Source organism: Montipora capricornis, chromosome 12, assembly GCF_036669925.1.
Source record: "Montipora capricornis isolate CH-2021 chromosome 12, ASM3666992v2, whole genome shotgun sequence".
NCBI classification, from domain to species: Eukaryota; Metazoa; Cnidaria; class Anthozoa; order Scleractinia; family Acroporidae; genus Montipora; species Montipora capricornis.
Genome location: NC_090894.1, coordinates 27,128,923 through 27,148,821, shown reverse-complemented (window position 1 = coordinate 27,148,821; position 19,899 = coordinate 27,128,923). Strand labels below are relative to the sequence as shown.

Here is a 19,899-nt window from a genome sequence, read left to right as displayed (position 1 = left end):
CTATGTTTGAGAAGATTGATTGAAGAATCAATTTGTGAAATAATGGGTAACAACGCCAAATACATGCATTATGTCATGACCATTGTGCTCCCTGCGATCAAATATGGATTGGATAATGGTATGCCGCAAGAAGAAATCAAAAAAATATTTTACAGAGCTGATGCCAAAATGACTTTTTTGTTTGAAGAGTTCAAAAGATATCGTGATTTTTTGGCTCCATTGAAATTGTTGCAAGAAAATATATAGGTATATTATTTCACACTGACGAAGAAGAAAGACAAAACATTTAAAAGAATATATATAGTAATAATATATGGAAGATCGAAGACCAGTTGGCCGTCCCAGATTTTATACTGCTGAAGAAAGAACACGAAACAAAAATGATTATATGTTGCACAAAGAATGGTATTGCAAAATATGTAACAATGATCATAATTACACTCTTGCTGGCAAACATTGTCATCTCAAAACAAAGAAACATTTCAAAAATTCATTTACATATAATACGGGTTATATTTATGATAAACATGAAAATAGCAATTAATTGATTCATATCACTTCTCTTTTAAAAAAGTTAAAGACATACTTCCCGTATGTGTTGAACTATAAACGCACCATATTTTTATTTAAAGAATTATTATCTATAGTTATATTATGATGAATATTATGCAAAATAATATCTCAACTTATAGTATGAACAAGAGTGATCTTGAGAAACTGAGTAAATCAGAATTAATAAAATTGATTATAAAACAAAATACGAAACCAGTGCCCGCACCAAGGACTAAAACAAGACCAATCCCAAAACCAAGAAAGAGTGTGCAGCAAATGCTTCAAAATTATGAAGAAAACATAATTCTTCCTCCATTAGAGTTCCGAGATGGATACAAACCAGTACCAGCACCAAGAACCAAAAAACCAGTGCCAGCGCCTAGAACCAAACAACCAATTCCATTGCCTAGGACCATAATACAAGAAACGAACAAAGCTTTAAAAGGGTTTACAAAGTCTTATGAAATCAACATTAAAAACAGCAAAGACCCACTTATGCAACTGCAAAATACAAGAAAGGCTGTTGCCATCCATATCGAAAAAATATTGAAATCAATGAAAGGTCTGAAATTTATTGAAACACTTAGAGTAACATTTGAAAAGCAAACAGGGCGAGAAGAAAAAATCATCAAAACGGCTTATTTTAACAGTCAACCACAAACAATAACAAATGACACACAAATCGAACTGGCTTTGTCTTTGTCGAAACAAGTCATACTAAACAAGATTGCAGTTTGGATTTCAGAGGGATCTGGTTGGACTGTTCAATCTGTTGACAATCATTATCTCAATGTAGTGAAATATGAACCAATGAAAGGATCTTCTTATATAAAACTACCAAATAAACTCAAACACAGTGCAAAAGGATTGATTAATATGAAAAATGAGGATAATGAATGCTTCAGGTGGTGCCACATAAGACATCTTAATCCCCAAGACAAAGATCCTCAAAGAATAAAAAAATCAGATAAAGCATTCATTGAAAATTTGAATTATTCAGGAATTGAATTTCCAGTGACTACCAAACAGTACAACAAAATAGAAAAGCAGAATGAAATTAACATCAATGTTTTCGGTTATGAAAACAAACAAAAATATCCCATTTATGTGTCAAAAGAAAAGTATGAAGATTGCATGAATCTGCTTCTTATAACAGAAAATGAAAACAAGCACTATGTATTAATCAAAGATTTCAACAAGTTCATGTATGATATAACAAAGCATGAAAAGAGAAAACATTTTTGCATGTATTGTCTTCAGCATTTCACTTCTGAAAGAGTGTTGAATAATCATAAAGAAAACTGTATCCAATTAAATGGAGCACAAGCAATTAAAATGCCAACAAAAGATGATAACATACTAAAATTCAATAATTTCCATAAACAACTACCAGTTCCATTTGTAATATATGCAGATTTCGAAGCCATAACTGAAAAAATACATGGATGCCAACCCAATGATGATAAATCATACACTGAGGCTTATCAGAGACACACAGACTGTGGTTATGGATATAAGGTTGTGTGTTGTTATGATGATAAATACACAAAACCAGTACAAATTTATAGAGGTGAAAAAGCTGTTCACAAATTCATGGAAAATATGCTAAATGAAGTGAGATATTGCAAGAATGTAATGAAAAAACATTTTGATAAGCCATTGAGAATGACTAAAGATGACGAAGACAAATTCAAAAAAGCTGACAAATGCCATATATGTGAAAAAGAATACAATAAAACTGATGTGAGAGTAAGAGATCACTGCCATGTGACTGGCCAGTACAGAGGATCCGCACATCAAGATTGCAATCTCAACTTCAGAATAACTGACAAAATTCCAGTGATATTCCACAATCTACGTGGGTATGACAGTCATTTCATAATGCAAGAGATCGGTGAGACAGTTAAAAATCATACATACACAAACAAGAAAGGTGAAAAGTGCCAAATGAATATAAATGCAATTCCCAATAACATGGAGAAATACATGGCTTTCATGCTCGGTCATCATCTGACCTTTATTGACAGTTTCCAATTCATGAGCTCAAGTCTTGACAGACTGGTCAGCAATCTACCAAAAGAATCATTGAAATACACCTCTCAAATATTTGAAAACGAAAAGCTTGATTTGATGTCTCGAAAAGGAGTATATCCATACGACTTCATGGATAGCTTCGGTAAATTCAATGAAAAGCTACCACCAAAAGAAGAATTTTACAGTATATTAAATGATGAGCATATCTCAGATGATCAATACAAACATGCTCAAAATGTATGGAACACTTTCAATCTAAAAAATATGGGTGAGTACCATGACTTATATCTCAAATCTGACATCCTTCTATTAGCTGATGTGTTTGAAAACTTTCGAAAGACATGTCTGCAATACTACAAACTAGACCCCTGTCATTATTTTACATCTCCAGGTCTTTCATGGGATGCTATGTTAAAGATGACTAACATTAAATTGGAGCTTATGACTGATATTGATATGTTTCAGTTTATTGAAAAAGGAATGCGAGGTGGGACAAGCTACATCGCCAATCGATATGGTAAAGCTAACAATAAATACATGAAAACATATGATGAGAAGGCGCCCTCAAAGTATATCATGTATCTTGATGCTAACAATTTGTATGGATGGGCTATGTCACAATACCTACCAACTGGTGGATTCAGATGGTTGAATAAAAAACAAATTGACAAAATAGACTTATCCAAGTATAAAACAGATAGCAATAAAGGTTCGATATTAGAAGTTGATTTGGAATATCCCAAAGAATTACACGATCTGCATAATGATTATCCGCTAGCACCTGAAAAGGTAAAAGTCAACAAAGATATGCTTTCTAATTATTGCCAAGAAATAGCCGATAAATTTAATGTATCAACTGGTTTAGTTCATAAACTGGTACCTACGTTAAGCAATAAAGAAAAATACGTACTCCATTACAGAAACCTTCAATTATACACAGATCTTGGTTTGAAAATAACCAAAGTCCATCGAGTACTAGAGTTCAATCAGTCCGCATGGTTGAAGCAATACATCGACTTTAATACTGAAAAAAGAACTAATGCTAAAAATGCTTTCGAGAAAGACTTCTTCAAGCTCATGAATAATAGTGTATTTGGAAAAACAATGGAAAACATTAGAAAAAGAGTAGATGTCAGATTAGTGACTGATGAAAACAAACTATTAAAAATGGCTGCTAAACCAACATATGTTAGCAGCAAGATCTTTAATGAAAATCTAGTGGCAGTGCATAAAATCAAAGAAACACTAACCCTAAACAGGCCGGCATATGTGGGTATGTGTATCCTTGATCTTAGCAAGACACTAATGTATGATTTTCACTATAATTATATCAAACAAAAATACGGCAGCAAAGCAAAATTGTTATTCACAGACACAGACAGCTTGACATATGAAATCCAAACGAGTGATGCATACCAAGACTTTTGGAATGATAAAGACAAATTCGACAACCGTGATTATTCTCAAGATTCGCAATATTTCGACAAGACAAATAAAAAGGTAATCGGTAAATTCAAAGACGAGGCAGCAGGTATACCGATCACCGAATTCGTTGGATTGAGATCAAAAATGTATTCCTATATGAAAGACAATGACAAAGGTGGAAAGACGGCAAATGGAATCAAGAAAAATATTATTAAGAAGAACATCACTCATGAAAATTACAAAAACGTACTGTTCAACAGCGAACAAATGCAACACACCATGAAAACGATCAGAAGCAACTTGCATCAACTTGGGAGCTATGAGCTTAATAAAGTATCATTATCCTGCTTCGATGACAAGCGATATATTCACAACAATGGTATGGCAAGTTACGCATACGGTCACTATAAAATCCATTCTACCTCGCCACGGCATAGATTCGCAGAAATATAAAACATATAGATTTCCAAGAATATGAGATCAAAAGTTGGAAGCCATTAAATGTAAAGTAGTATGGAGTTGGATTGGTATGAGAGCATTTTTGCAAAAATGCGCTCATACCACCAACTCCTATACTACTTACTGAAACAAAGGAAAGTATTTGCATAAACTGATAGAGTTCAATTCCCGGAGGATTAGTTTGGTACACCATCATGGCCGCCATTTCGTTGTTTTGGAACACCAATATGGCAGCCGTGACGTCATGTGAAAACAATTATTGGACGAGCTTGAGCAAAATATCATGATTTGTCAGTGGCGAGCAGATCAGTTATTTGCCGAAGCCTTACACTGAGGCAAATAATTGATCTGCAAGACACAGACAAATCACGATATTTTGCGATAACCGAGTTCAATAATTGTTTTATCATTTGATGACTGAGTTAACTTTATTTTTCACAATTCCTAACATTTAAATCTTTTTCTGAACGCTCAGGAAAGCGAACTACCATTTTCACACAAGAGCGTGGTTTTAATTAAGCATGAGCAGAATATTATTTGCAGCCAAACACTTATTTATAGACATTAATTTGCAGGTCACGTGGTGGGCTCTCGGCCAATAAAAAGGAAGGAAAAAATCCATCAAATGATAATAAGAAAGAATGGCTGCAGTGCACTTCAATGGTTATTGGCAACAAAACCACACCATTATCTTTTTTTATGGTCTTGATTGATGCAAAGACGTATTTTATTGTTTAGAAGTTTGATTGACATGGCTTGACACTGTCCCTTCAAATAAAGTCCCTTTAAAAATCATGTATATCTAAATTTAGGGGTGGCGAATGGTACCTCGAAAAACGAGGTTCTCGGAAAATTTTAGCAGGATCTCGAAATCTCGAAAGCGTTTTTGATAAGTCTCGAAGTCTCGTTTTTGCATGGTTTGTCAGTTACCCTTTTTGAATCTCGAAACTTTTTACCAAGGAGTCTCGGGCTCGGATTTTTAACTAGGATCTCGGCGTCTCGGCGAGTCTCGGATTTTACCATTCGCCACCCCTAAAATAAATTTGTACTTGAGTTTATGTACCCCTACATTTGTTAATCTGAACAAATTTGTATGGTTTGGTTTAGCATATACCTGATGTGGTGATTTTGTGTTTTTCGATTCCTTTAGGAAGGACCGACTGAAATTACAACTAAAGTGTACTTCTGGAATATAACAAACAGGGATGCATTCCTTTATCGGAGTCAAAAACCCACGGTATTCTTATTCAATAGATCAATGAATAAATAAATAACTTGAAAATAAGAGTGATATTCCAAATGTTGTTGAACGCTGATGTTCGGCAAAATTTTACATTAGAGGAAGTCAATCTTAAAAAGAAGAAATGAAAGAAAGAAACTTTCACCCATTGGTTGAAAAAATGAAACCAAAGTTTGCGATGATCCTGGATTAAGTTAATCGGCAACTAGGCCCTCATAGCTCCTTTTCTAAAACCGCTGTTACACGTTGAAACTTTTAGCTGAAACTTGTGTGCAACGGCGCTGCAAAAAAAAGTGCCAGTAGGCGTTGCACCGTGCTTGTAACATAGAAAGGTCGAAACTCGTTCGGGAACGTTGAAACTGGTCTCGAAATGTTGTTTACATGGCCTTAGCCGGTTTCTGATGATTGGCTTATGCAGCGTAGCGTAGACGAATTTCACGAAGTGGTGTTACGCAGTGAAACGCCTGGCAGTTATCACCTCTGCGATTGCTGCGGTTGCTGAATTAGAAAGCGGTTCTTCTTTTCGTGAAATTTGTCCCGCAACGGAAGTTTCACGAAACCGACCATGTTACACGGTGCAGTGCCTCCTGAAACATGTTTCGCACCGCCGTTAAACACAATTTTAAGCTATAAGTTTCAACGTGCAACAGCGGCTTAAATCGTGTATTTTACTGTAAGAAGGTTTGTTGTGCGTGCAAAGTGGAGAAAAGATTATTCCATAACAACATGCGAGAATTTTCCGTTTAATACGACCATTCTTCTTAACTTTTTGATATGAATAAAGCCGAAATAAGGACTTATTAATTTGTCCAGAAAGAAAAATTTATTCGGCTGAAAGAGTTCATGAAGCTTTATCACTAACTGAATATATAAGGCGGCTCAAGATTTGTACACTATTCCAAAAGATTTGAAGTTCTTAACAACTTTTCACTTCGAAAGAAACAACTCCACGTTTCTTTGGTAAAATCAACATTAGACGGATGGCTAGCTCATTCCACGCTTCCTCTAGCTTCTTATTTTCTTTCTTGATTAATTATAAGTAGTGTTTACATGTCAGGTTTATTAATGTATAAAATTTATATCCGTTATTGTTTATTAGTATAATCAGAAGCACGTGACCTTGAAGTGGGTAACTTGAAACTCTTTTTCTTGGAACAATGCTGGGGATTTTATGCCCATATATGGACAGAAATAAGATCGAAGCGAAGCTACACGCGCGGGAAAGTTACATCCAAATAAGCAAGTTTTTAAACTCGAAAAAGCCAGCTCTCCACCAGAGTTAGAAGCTTCAAGGTCATGAGCTTCTGGTGTAAATTACATGGGTGATTATTGAAAATTGTCTGCGCTGATTGGCTGCTCTTGAGGTGATTATTACACGGGAAAATACTCTAAGCAGTTTTTTTTTTCAAAATGGCCGCAAGCCGTTTTGTCGAGGTAACAGACGAAGAAATTAGTTGTGTAATCACCTATGTAATTATAATAAAATGATTATTCACCTCAGGCTCGGTGAATATATTGGTGAATAAAAACCTCGATTTTGTCTCGTTCTTTATTCATTGATATTCAACTCGCCTTCGGCGGATAATTGTTAAACATTAATACCTTCGACTTCTCTGCATCAGTTGAACAGTAAGGAAAACGAAAGCTTCGGCAACTTTGGTCAACTGTGCACATATCATCAATATTTGCATATCTTAGGCCCGACTCAGACGCCATACTTTTCATGAGCCGACATAAATTAAGAAATTACCCCTGTTGATTCAGACGTCGTACTTATAATGATTGGCCGATCCACAGCCGTTCCTAATCCATTTCCAAAAAAACAATATATTTTGTCAGCGATTTGTATGTAGAAGGCACAATTAACATGGTTTGTGACTTAAACGGTTCGGCACATGAAAAGTTCGACGTCTAAATCAAAGCCGGTTCGCAGCCGTGCTAAAGCCGAAATTCCCGGCTATGCCAGGCCAAAACAACGGCTGAGCCGCTCCAAATTAAAATAGCCGTTCTTAATTGATTCAGACGCCGAACTTTTCATGTACTTAATTCAATGTATTTTGTTCGGCTCATGAAAAATACGGCGTCTGAATCGGGCCTTACTTACTCTTCTTTGTCTTAGGGCGTAAATAAATTCGACTTAGTTGATATAACTTTGGGCTGCCTGCTTCTGATATGTCTCCTCTTTTGCGCATCTGACTAGTAATCCTTTGAAATAATTTCAGTTGAAAGAAACAGGCCCATATGTTTACACCACAAAAGCAAAACAAGTGGGAGTCAAATTCGAAAATGGAAAGGTGACCAGTACGTCGTTTGATCAAATCACATTCAACAAGACACTGACAAAAAAGGAATGTCCGAAATGCTCTAAGCATGACCAGGTTTGTTACTCAGTTTGTCAACAAGTGAAGCTATGATCTTCGCAGTTATGAACGCAATTTATACAATTGCGTAGAGAAGCCTGAAAAATTCAGGACTTCATCGGGGTTTGAACCCTTGACCTCGCGATTCCGGTGCGACGCTCTAACCAACTGAGCTATGAAGCCACTGACGTTGGCAGAACCCACAAACGACCAGCTCCCAACGTCAGTGGCTTCATAGCTCAGTTGGTGAGAGCGTCGCACCGGAATCGTGAGGTCACGGGTTCAAACTCCGTTGAAGTCCTGAATTTTTCAGGCTTCTCTACGCAATTGTATAAATTACGTTCATAACTGCGAAGATCATAGCTTCACTTGATTTCATATCCGCAGTTCATATATGATTCATTTCATATACCATTTCACCAGTATGTCAACAACAGGTCCCAGAATATCCTATACCAAACTGCGAACCGGATCGGCTTTGGGTTGCTTTGATTTGCTCTTGAATGAGCTATGCCGGGTATTGCAGCGAACCTCTCCCTTTTTCTCGAAAGGCTTTTTCCCACTTGAAAAGCTGTTGCTTTTATCGTCAATTCCTCAGTTGCTCTGAATTGACCGTTATCGTTTATTTCGAAATCTCACTGTTTCATGGATTTCATGAGAAAAAGCATGTTATTAACATGTTGATAAAGTTGTGTGGTATACTAGGTTCGACTACAAATTGAATACAATTAGCCCATTTCCGAGTTGCTATTTGCCTCAGTTTCAAAGCGAGTCCTGGTGCGCAACCACTTGAATGGAAATGAGAGGTGTATTTTTAGGAAAAAAAATACACGTATTATCATTTGAATGGTTGAGCACCAAGACTCATTTTGAACCAGAGGCAAACAGCAACTCGGAAATATGGCCTATTGTTCTTCAGTCTATCATGCAAGAAGATAACCACATTGTTAATGTCAAAAAAAACGTCCTTAAGTATTTGAGTTAATTGTCCTGTTAGACTACAGTTTTAAATTTCTGTTACCTAATTCTCACAAAAACCAAAACAATGGAAAACAAAAGAGCAAAATAAAGACGACGTTCTTCTAAACTGACTCTCAGCTTGGGTTTGTTATTAGCGTGTTCTTTAAATTTTGGATAATCTCAGCCTGGACGTTCCAGGGGCGTAACCAGAGGGGTCCTGGGGTGCCCGTGACTCCCCCTCCCTCCTTGTGATAGTCAACAACATAATATAAACCATAGTTTATGTAACCTGGGAATTACTTCATCCGTGCAGGTATTTTGTAGGCTTGTTCCCCCCTCCCTCCGCGCGCTCACTGCTCATCCGAAAATTTGTCCCTTTCACTAAAAAACAGCGTAGATATCGAAATGACAAATCGGTAAGTATCCTGTGTGTGAGAGAGGGGAGATTGTGACTTAGTAAATGTCCGCAAACCGTCAGAACTTGAGTCGAGAAATGTTCGCTTTATCTAAAGAAACAGATGCCCATAACCAGTGTCGAAATTAATTATCGAATTGCTTTGGTTTTGCATTACTTTACTCAGTGATTGGTTTAAAGTTCTCGCGCCACTTTTTCAACCAATCAGATGTGAAACCAAAACCAAGCGTGGCTCGGTCGTGCCTATTTTCCCGCGCTTTCTGTCGGATACGTGTAATTACTTCGAGTTTTGATTAGTTTACTGGATTGTCTCCGTCCTTTTTGGTCTGTTTCAAAGGAATTACTTTGGTTTTAGTTTTACGATACTAGACTGAAACTCGCTCTATAGCGATGTTTCTCGGGACGTCACCCATTGTTATTAACGTACCAACCAGGGCCTAAGTGGCTGTTGAAACAATGACTTCTTTTGTTCCGTGGTTGGCAAATTTGAATATCAAAAGAAATGTGACGTCAATATTTGTAAACATGAAATATCGCTATTGTGACAGTTATTACGCTGTGAAATGTTAAACTTTGCTGAGAGAGGCCCTGGATGTACAGTAATTTGTATTGCATGCTTACAACTCTTTGTTTGTCTAGACATGCACGTCTTTAGTTGTATTCTTATTTGTCTCTACTTTGTAACAATAGTCGCTTTCCCATTCTCTTCAGGTCACTGTCTTAAACTCAGCCTACCTAGGGCTGATGAAAGAATTTGGATCAGCGAAGGATTTCAGCACTGCATTGATACCGCTTGCATTGAAGATCCTGTTTAAGCAATTGACTGGTAACCAAACAGGAAGCGAGAATTCCACATATATGAAAATGGGACAAGCGCGCAGTGAATTGGAACTCGTATACGGCTCGTCCAACCCTGCCTTTGGTTCTTGGGTGAGAGCAAACTATCCGTCATTACCGCATGGTAATTTCTCTGTGACACAAATGCGAGGTCTTTACGGGGCCTTGATGAATGCTTCGAAGTTTGGACCGTTTTCAAATCCAAGCCTTCTCACAAAATGTACGGATAGAAATACACCCAACATATCTATAGAATGTGGTCTTGTAATCAATCTTAATATATACAACAAAACTCGGCAGCTGCAGTATACTGTCAAGCCTTTCATTGACAGCCTTTTGTGTCCAGATTCGACCTCCTGCTTCAATACCAGTCTCCATACATCTGTACTGATGATTGCGCAATTTGTTAGGGACCCACTTCCCAAATTTGTCATGAGATATTTGGATGACCAAAACTATGGACTCACTGCCACTCGAAAGCAGAGCGATATATCCCTTGGTTATGTTATGACTAACTTCCCATTGGGAATACCCGTGCCGGGTATATTGACCTCTCATGACAGCGAAATAAAGGCCAGGGCGACAGGAACCAATTCAACCTTCTACACGTGTGAATCTTCAGAAAGAGACCGATTTGCTTATGCAGGTACACTTCGAGTATTCAATTGTTTCTTACGATAAAGGCGATCGTAAATTTAAGACCCCATTAAACGGCTTCCCAGTTTGGTTTAGCATGCGTTTCATTTTGTGTAACGTTGTAAAATGATGACGAAATTCTGTAGAACGGGACGCTGGGCTGGAAAACAGTTAGAAGACATCCCTTCATCACAGGCCGGAGATTTAGTCTCATGATCCATGGTTTTCGCGCGCATGTGCGAGCACTTCTACAACTTCTGAAAGGGGATCTGTCTTCTTTACGATTGTTATAGCCCTTGTCAAAAACATGTCACAAAAGGATTTGCTTTCCAAAATCATCGATGAGCCTTTTACTGTCGGTAGCTTTGTATTTAAGTTTGATTTTCTCTTCTTTTTTGAATCCATTGCTTTCTTCTTGGGGATGTATCCTCGATTATCGCTTCCCATTCTTCTAGAAAATCATCTGGTGTTTCATCAAACACGTCCACTGATTGATAGATTTGTCAGATCTGCTACATTTGTACTTCAGGGACCATGGTCGTTACTATGGATACTTCTTTGAAAGACCGATTAGTGCGCACGCGAGTTCCCGGATGTTGAAACAGGGTGGCAAACAGCTTTAACTTCTGATCATTCAACATTCTTGATTGTGAGAGAAATGTCCAACGGATTAATCAAAGCTCGTTTAACGCTACAAAAATCATTATTAACATCGATTCAACTTTCATCGAACATATTTCGACACGGTTGAAAAGAGTTGAGAAACGAATCAGTTTAAGCCTTTGCCCGGGCCATCAAAACGTTTATGCTTTGTTGAACATCCATTTAACATTTCCTCAGCCATCGAGAATGTAGAATAAAGTTAAAGCCATTTTCCACGTATTTCAACATTCTTAGGTATGCACATATCCATAGTAACGAGAGCCCTTATGTAACACCCTGCGAAAAATGGATATATATGAAGTACTGACAGAATACATGAAACTCATACATCTCAACTACGGAGATAATATTAAGTCTTGAGATGATGATTGCAGTTATGAGCGCCACTTTAGCAGCAGCGAAAGGAATTTGCAAGACTTAATATTCTCCCCGACTTTTTAAATATTATGTATGGGTTATTGACCAAGCGTGAGGTCAAGATGACTGGATATTGGCCAAGTTCTTTTTTTGCGTGTTTATGGACCGAGACGAAGTCGAGGTCCATAAACACGCAAAAAAAGAACGAGGCCAATATCCAGTCATCTTGACCGAACAATCTTGGTCAATAAAGGATTTATTATATGACTTAAAACACCAAAAAATGATCTTTGATCTTGCGGGACCAAGCGAGAAATCCCAAGCGGGCAGTATCGCTCCATCTTGCCCGCTCGGGTAGCCAATCAGAGCGCGCGATTTGGTTCATCTTGCCCGCTCACGGAGCTAGTCATATAATAAGTATCCTTATCAAGAGTGAAGTAGACAAGAGTGTTGATCTATCACTTTGCGGCCTTGCCCCAGCACGATCACAAATGGTTTTGTTTTTAGATACACTTTTCGCGCCAAACAAACAAAAAAGCCGCCATGCATTTTTAACCAATCAGAAGAAGCCATGTCACGCGTGACTTCTTCTCCCATGTTTTTTTTTCAGGGACATGAAAACTGATTATCACGGAATGGGTATTCTAAGAATAGACTCAATTGTGACTGTGCTGGGTCAGTGTGGGTGAAGTATCATGAAAATAAATTGGTATGAGCGGTTTCAGAGTAAAAATATAGAATGAAAGATTTGCATTTCTACGCTCACGTTGTCGCGAAAACCTAAAATTTTTTGATTTCACGTCGTCGTTGTGCGGAGTACCACAAAAAATGCGTGTCGCACGTGCAGCACCTTTATTTGTTCTCTTTTAACCAATGATATTCTTGTTTTGTGGCGTTCTCATTGACGACGGCGGCCAGTACGGCCAGTACAGCCCCCCTGTTCGGTCAATAAGAAGTTACTTAAAATAGTCTTTCACTGCAGCTTTCTTTCCTTAGCCATAATCAAGCTCTTTATCCTAACGCAACCGAAGAACAACTGAAAGTTCATGGATACTACATTCAGTTCCCTGGACAAAAAGGTTTAAAGCCATGCACTACTGACTACCGTGAACTGGCTGAAAGCTATCCGATCTTTTTGTCTCAGTTTCGCTTTGCTGTTCCAGTAACTTACAAAAAAGTTGTAGAAGTGCACAGCATTCCCATGCACAGATACGTGTTAGGATCCGATGCTGTTAATGTTAATAATGTCACAGTATTCACACGAGGGATATTCGACGTCACACGATTGTTAGGAGGTCCTTTGTACATAAGTCTTCCTGGGTTCCTTCATGGCGACCCGAGTTTGTACAAGGAATTGAAACTGCAAGAACCTCGTCAAAAAAAGTATGGATCCTATGTAAGTATTTGTTACATATTTATTAGCGTATTCGTATAGAATGAATAGTGTTTCCTAGATAAGAGGTAAGACCGTAGAGAACCGATGCAATCAATCCACATTGTCCCGACTAATATTGACAGTTTTTTTGCGCGTGTTGCGTGCCCCTTAACCATGTGATGTTTTTGTCCCGTCGACCTTGTGGTAGTCCCCATGTTAACGTTGTCTCAGTCCTCAATCTAGATTTCAATATTGTGTTCTACTGCTCAGCACGAGTAGGTGTACACTGTTTCACTGAAAATGCTGCAAAAGAGACAGACGCCGGGAAACACATTTTTACTCTTTATAAACTGTTTTGGGAATTTTTAGCGTCTCTCAAAGCTTTAAATCAAAGAAATCGTTGAGACAGGCGTTTTCAAGGTTTAAATCTGTTCAGTTTTTCATTTGAAGGGGCGTCGTATTTGACCACCTAACCATAATAACCATAAACGCCTGCTTACCTCACAGCAAAATTCCTTTCCGAAGTTTAGGCGATCAAGTTTTACCTACGTACTAAATTAAACTAGTAATAGTTTTCACTACATCCGGCTGCCCCCGCCTAAGATAATACAGATGGCAGTTGAGGTGTTTTCTAATTAATACCGGTATGTGCTGCACATTGCGATGTTTTCATGTTATTCTACACGCAATTAGTAGGTAGGTACATCAGTGAACGTGAAGGGTGCAAGGAAAGGATGGACAACAACAAACAGCATTTATTTTTAATTTCAATCAACGTTTATTTGATGCGCTATCTATTGAAAAGCAATTAACATAATTTTGGAAAGTGCCGTCAAATATAATAGTAAAACAGGAACAGGAGCATTCAATGACTAGAATGCAACATTTTGTCGTCATCCTTCGTTGTCATTAAATTCGTCGTCATTTTTTGTGGTTCTTTCCACACTACCTTGAAATAACATAAAATAGGATCAAAACTTGCTTATTATGTTCGGATAGCTGACTATTATTATCTGTGAATAAACTGTTTTAAAAATGATCGAGGATTGCCGGTTTGAAAATGTTGATACTGAGTCTACGATTTTACTCTCTAATATTGTGTTTAGCAGTTTGTGGCCGAGTCTGTGGTACATGTTTCTGCTTTCATTTGTGTCTGACAAATCGTCGCCCCTGTTTATGAGTTGTGCCTGAAAAATCGATTTCTGACCCAGGCATTATGATATTCTATCAGATACTGTAATCTTTGATTTTCAAAGTAAAAGAAATCGCTGCAAATATTCGAAAATTACTCACCTTCAATCGCTATGCTGAACCTTCGATATCCATGCTCCTTGTGACTTTCTGGCTCGTGACTCAAGTTACCCAGAAGACCCCGCGAAATCGATGAACGCTACGGATACCACCTTGCGTGCTCGGTTGAGCAAATCGAGATTGCTTTCAATTCCTCTATACAATATCTACTAATTTACGGATTAAATTCAGGTTGTCTCGCAGGTCACACTGTGGGAAGGAAATGTTGCCTTAGAGTAAGCGGGCGTAAATGGGGATGGGCTGATAAGCAATTACCCTACAAACGACGGCGTGGAAGACTCCAGGTGCAAAGAACCAACCGTCTTAATCTTTATAGAACAGTGCTAACGTATTGGTGGGGAGCCGTCGCCTTTCACCTTCGAGTCCCGTGGGTTCAATTCCCGGACTCCTCGTCCTCCAAAATCTTTTCGAGACTGGAATCACAATAATAATACAACATCCTTTGGTTTTGACCATATCATATTGAGAATAAACATGACATATACGTTTGCTCAAGTCCCAAGACGTGTTGTTAGGAAGAGAAATTAAGATAAAACATCCTTGGGACTGGTATGAAACTTGATTCTTCTTCTTGTAAGAACGGCGTCTATCCACTATATCACAGCTGAGAAATGTAAAATGAAGATTTTAGGCCCTTCACGTACATTTTTAGGAAGAAGAAACGGAAATTAATTTAAGTCTGAATTTTTACAAATGAAAAGTGCATAGCCTTTCCGATGTAGTAGAATAATTTAAGTTTTAAAAATGCTATAGGACACAAGTAAATAACTTAATTAGAAACAAAAACCAAGATTTCATGAAAACACATGTGAACGTACGGCTTCATGGTATACATGGATTCCCTATTTTGTGTTTGGTAAACTGTGTTTGTCACGTAACTTGTGCAAAAGTTCCCATTGTGCCCGGTGACTCATCTTTTTCAGTTTAGCTCTAACCCATTCATCTGTTTCTGTTGTTTATCGGTTGGAGAAACGGAGCCATCTGGTTTTTGTGCAAAAGGTCGTTTAACTATACTGAGTTTGTTTTTATCTTTTGCAGTTGAATATTGAGCCAGTATCGGGAACAGCCATGCAACTCAAACTTCGCATTCAGCTGAATGGAGTAATTACCTCCAAATCTTTATTGGAAGAATACCACGGCCATTCCAATGTGAGCTTTGTGAACAAATTTATTCCCATCTGGTGGTCAGAAACCTATGCAAGCATCGATGAAGAAACAGCCAAAGAATACAACTCTAAGGTAGAGGGCGTAAAATTAATTCTGGGCATCGAGATATTACTCCGCAGATTACGTCGTAACAAATTCACAGTCTTCGGCGGAAGACACATTCTCCTAAACTTCTCACTTTCTAATACAAAATTAAGAACTCAATCCTGGACCATGCCATGCCATGCCATGAATAGTTTAGAACTCAGACCTGGACCATGCCACTTTGCGAAGCAAAGAGAGTTTTTCTCTATGGTCAGAATTTTCATATACAAGTCAAGAACGATTATTCTAAAAACTGACTAAAAGCACGTGAGATTAAAATTTATCAAGCTCAAACTAGAATAAGACCCCCTAATTACGAAACTAGCACTGCAAAAAACACGACCAGAAATACGGATTAGCTGTAACTGAGGATTCTTAGGATAACCAGGCCAAATAAAAAACTGCTGTCGCGTTTATATAGGTACAAAATCATGGTTATGGAGATACTTATTAAGTGATGATGATGATATTGATGATGGTGATGATGACGATGATGACGACGACGACGACGACAGCGATGACGTCAAAAACGATGATGTTGACGACAAAGAAGGCAGTGATGATGATGATGTGGGATAAGGCATGATGATGGTGGAAGTCAAAGCATAATGCAATTCTGATGACCCCTGTGGTCAAGCTTTTAAGAAATTTCGTATTCTTCATTTTGAACTACAAAGTCTTCACCGAATTGTATCCAGGGATTTGACCTAAGTCGAGGAAACCCACCAACTCAACGGTTTTTCTCGGTGAACTTTAATTTCAAAAAATATTGCAGCACTTATGTGAGGCTTGATAAGCTTCAGGCGAGGGCCGGGTAAGAAAGTATGCAATAACACATAAAGCAGTGATACCACTCGTTAGGTTTTAACTGGCGGGGATTACAAAGCCTGTGATTTAATTTAAACAAACTTCTCTTTTTGTCATTCTTTTCTCTTTGCAGCTGTTTGGAAACCTGCGATTGTCCTGTGGTTTGGTGGTTGCCTTGCCATTGATTGGCGGTATTTTACTTATTCTTGGTATCATTGTAATTGTATATGCTGTCAAGAAAAACACTTCATCTGTAACGACAGAGTGAAACATCCACAGAGTCTTGTAAAAAAAAGGAGATACTGAAATATATGACAGAGTCCTCGGAAATGCTTCATTCTTTCTCATTTGAAGCCTGACTGTTTACTTACAGCTATGATCTCTACCGCTATCGTTTGAAAGCTATCCTATGGCATCACTTGGTACCAGCAATGCAATTTCTCGGAGAATGAGCAGGTTCCAGCTGCCCTGCACACTTGTGATACAAAGTCCTAACACTAAGTTTTTTCCAAGAAGACGGAACCAGCCAGTTGATGCAATTAACGTTTGCTATAGAGATCAAAATCACAAGGAAAAGTCTGTAATGTCAATCTTCTGGATGTATTAATTTCCCGATCATTCACCCTTCAACAATTACGTAGACACCGTCAATACATTAGAAAATGAAAAGACGGCTTAGGAGATCCTGGGTGAGACACTCTAAACTGAGTTTGGCTCAGTTTAACAAGGTGTTTTCGTTACCTACTGATTCGGCCCCATCCAACAAAGCATCTATATGAGAAGCAAGGTCAAGATATGGAGTTCAATAGGGAAGATATCTGTTTACAAACACTCCTTTTGTTATTCAAATGTGCCAAACATAGAAACAAAAAACCCTTTGATTCGACAGCCAATGAGGCTCTGGTTGCCATATTAATGACAGTACGTGACGTCAACGATATCTTCCCTATTCCCTAAAGGAATCATATCCTCCACCCGAATTTGACGAGAAGAGATTAGGAAGCTTAAGCAACGACAACGGTGACGGCAACGAGAATGTCACAAAGTTAGTGAAAAAAAACAAAGGCTTTGCACGCCCTGTAAGAGCGTTTTAAACTTTTGTCCATTTCTTTGACCTCGTCTGCGAAACAACAACGTAAAAGCAAAATTATGAAGAACGTCAGCACTTGAGGATAAATTTTCATTTTCTCTCCTAAATTAAGCGCCGTTCTGCCTAGTGTCATTTTTGAGAAACTAACACACCCCTGTCATATTAAAAAGGCTGAAATAGTCACAAAGTGATGACAATAACGTGAATTTATATTTTGAGATGACGCTTTCGTTGCCGTCGCGGCTACTGGTTGCGGTCGTCGTTGCTTAAGCTCCCTCGAGAGCGTTTTCCCTCACGTGACCAGCATCCATATTGGATTACTGAAACAAAAGAAAGTATTTGCATAAAAATAGAGTTCACTTCCTCGAGGATGACGTCATGTGAAAACGCTCTATCAATAAGTGATCGACGTAGCGGGGGAAGTAGTTTAGTGTCAACCATCATTAGTATGATTTTTGCAATAGCAATACACAGAGAAAAGGCCTGTCCATAATGTTAACGGTCTTAGCACGAAGATATAATGTGAGTATTTAGGCATAGAATCGTTCAAAATCATTTCGAAAATCGAACGGATGATTAAGAAAATGTTGAAGTCGTTTTGTCTCTGGCCTTAACTATGGCTGCTCTTTCATGTTGTGGATCCGAAGTAATTAATGTACAGAAAAAAAACCAAACAAAACAAAACAAAGCGAACGGAGATACGAAATTTATCTTAGACTGTTGAAAGGCATCGAAAGGCTCGATTTCCGTGTGGAAGTAACATGTTATCTTCTCGTGTGAAGATATGTTTTCGCGCGAAAGCTCACGTGGTATTTCATTGGTATTTATATAATCAAATACCTAACTAGCAAGGCCTAGTCTGGAATGGGATAACAACTAATCTCAAAATTGTATCCAGAATTTTTTTTTGAAAGAACTATTAGAACAAAACTAATTGTAAATTATAGAAACTGAAAACTCCTATGCCAACTGACGTTAAGTTTAGTCCGTAGTTTTCCTCTTTACATATTGTTCTTTTACCTAGACTGCTTTCTTCTCCTTTTCTCCTAAATTCTTCTACTTTCTAAATATTTGAAAGCACGAAGAGTAATGTTTACATGTTGTGTTTGGCAGGCCTTTCTGATCACTTACCCTGCTTTTAAATTGCTCAATAGCTACTAAGCTCCCTTACTCCGCAAACGAAAAACATCATAGGAACCATTCAGGATTTAATGAAAATATATAGCTACCAAACTGACATACTGATGATAGATTTCAGTCTGCAGTCTTGTCACGAATGATGTCAATGAGAGTATGCACCCTTTAAAAAGGCATGAAGATCCAAGCGAAACTTATTAAGCAAACCTTGGATATCTAAAGGGATATTTTGTTCTATTAGAGAAAACGCGGCAGCGTTTGCTTAAAACTCATTTGTTATGTGTACGTTCAGTGATGACCCACTTAAAGTTAAATTCTATAATTAAAATGATTTACCTGTAATAATAAACTCCATAAACTTAAGGACTTAGCGAAACAGAAATATTTCAGTAAGCAGTTTGAGATCAACAAAGCCAAGGTTAAGACACCCTGGAAAGTGATTAGTTTGTTAATCATGAATAGAAGGAAGAAGAGTAGTCTAAGTTTGTTAATAAATAGGAAGAAGAAGAATAGCCCCTGTAGTCCCGTTATAAATAAAATACTCTATAATAACAAATGTTTACATCTAAATTGAGTATCTCCGATCAGCTAAATATGTACTTATTTGGCATTATCAGCTTATTTACCACTGCATAAAAACCCTAGTCCTATAAGACTCATCACAAGAAAATTACCCAATAGCTTTATGTTTAGACATATTCTCCCCTATGAAGCGCGTGACTTAATCATAAACCTAATAACCGACAAATAGTGTATAAGAGCTCCCCCTAAGTATATTAAGTCCGCTTGCGATTACATTTATGAGGCAATAGCCGCAGTTTATAATCTGTCCATAGAGCAAGGTGTTGCCCCTAGCATCCTAAAAACCTCCGAAGTGCTCCCATTGGATAAAGCACTGGAAAACTTGAACCATTTACAGACTTCAAAACAGTTGGTAAAATCTCTGTGAAATGTCCACATTTTCTTTGTAAATTACAATCTCTGTAAATT

General features: G+C 37.9%; 2 protein-coding genes across 2 annotated transcripts in view; both read left to right on the top strand.

Annotated features, from left to right (window-relative positions):
• LOC138025563 (sensory neuron membrane protein 2-like) overlaps positions 1-19,465 on the top strand; it is a 34,067-nt gene extending 14,602 nt beyond the window's left edge. Inside the window, exons 3-8 of the mRNA XM_068872755.1 lie at positions 5,621-5,707; positions 7,933-8,088; positions 10,157-10,949; positions 12,946-13,334; positions 15,663-15,863; positions 16,816-19,465. Coding sequence (XP_068728856.1) covers positions 5,621-5,707; positions 7,933-8,088; positions 10,157-10,949; positions 12,946-13,334; positions 15,663-15,863; positions 16,816-16,950 — 1,761 coding nt within the window. The 3' untranslated portion in view covers positions 16,951-19,465. The remainder of the gene's footprint in view (positions 1-5,620; positions 5,708-7,932; positions 8,089-10,156; positions 10,950-12,945; positions 13,335-15,662; positions 15,864-16,815) is intronic.
• Positions 866-4,334, top strand: LOC138027429 (uncharacterized). Its single transcript, XM_068874999.1, has 2 exons — positions 866-3,717; positions 4,272-4,334. The coding sequence occupies exons 1-2, from the start codon at positions 1,048-1,050 to the stop codon at positions 4,332-4,334; spliced, it is 2,733 nt and encodes a 910-aa protein (XP_068731100.1). The 5' UTR covers positions 866-1,047.
• Positions 19,466-19,899: the final 434 nt, after the last annotated feature.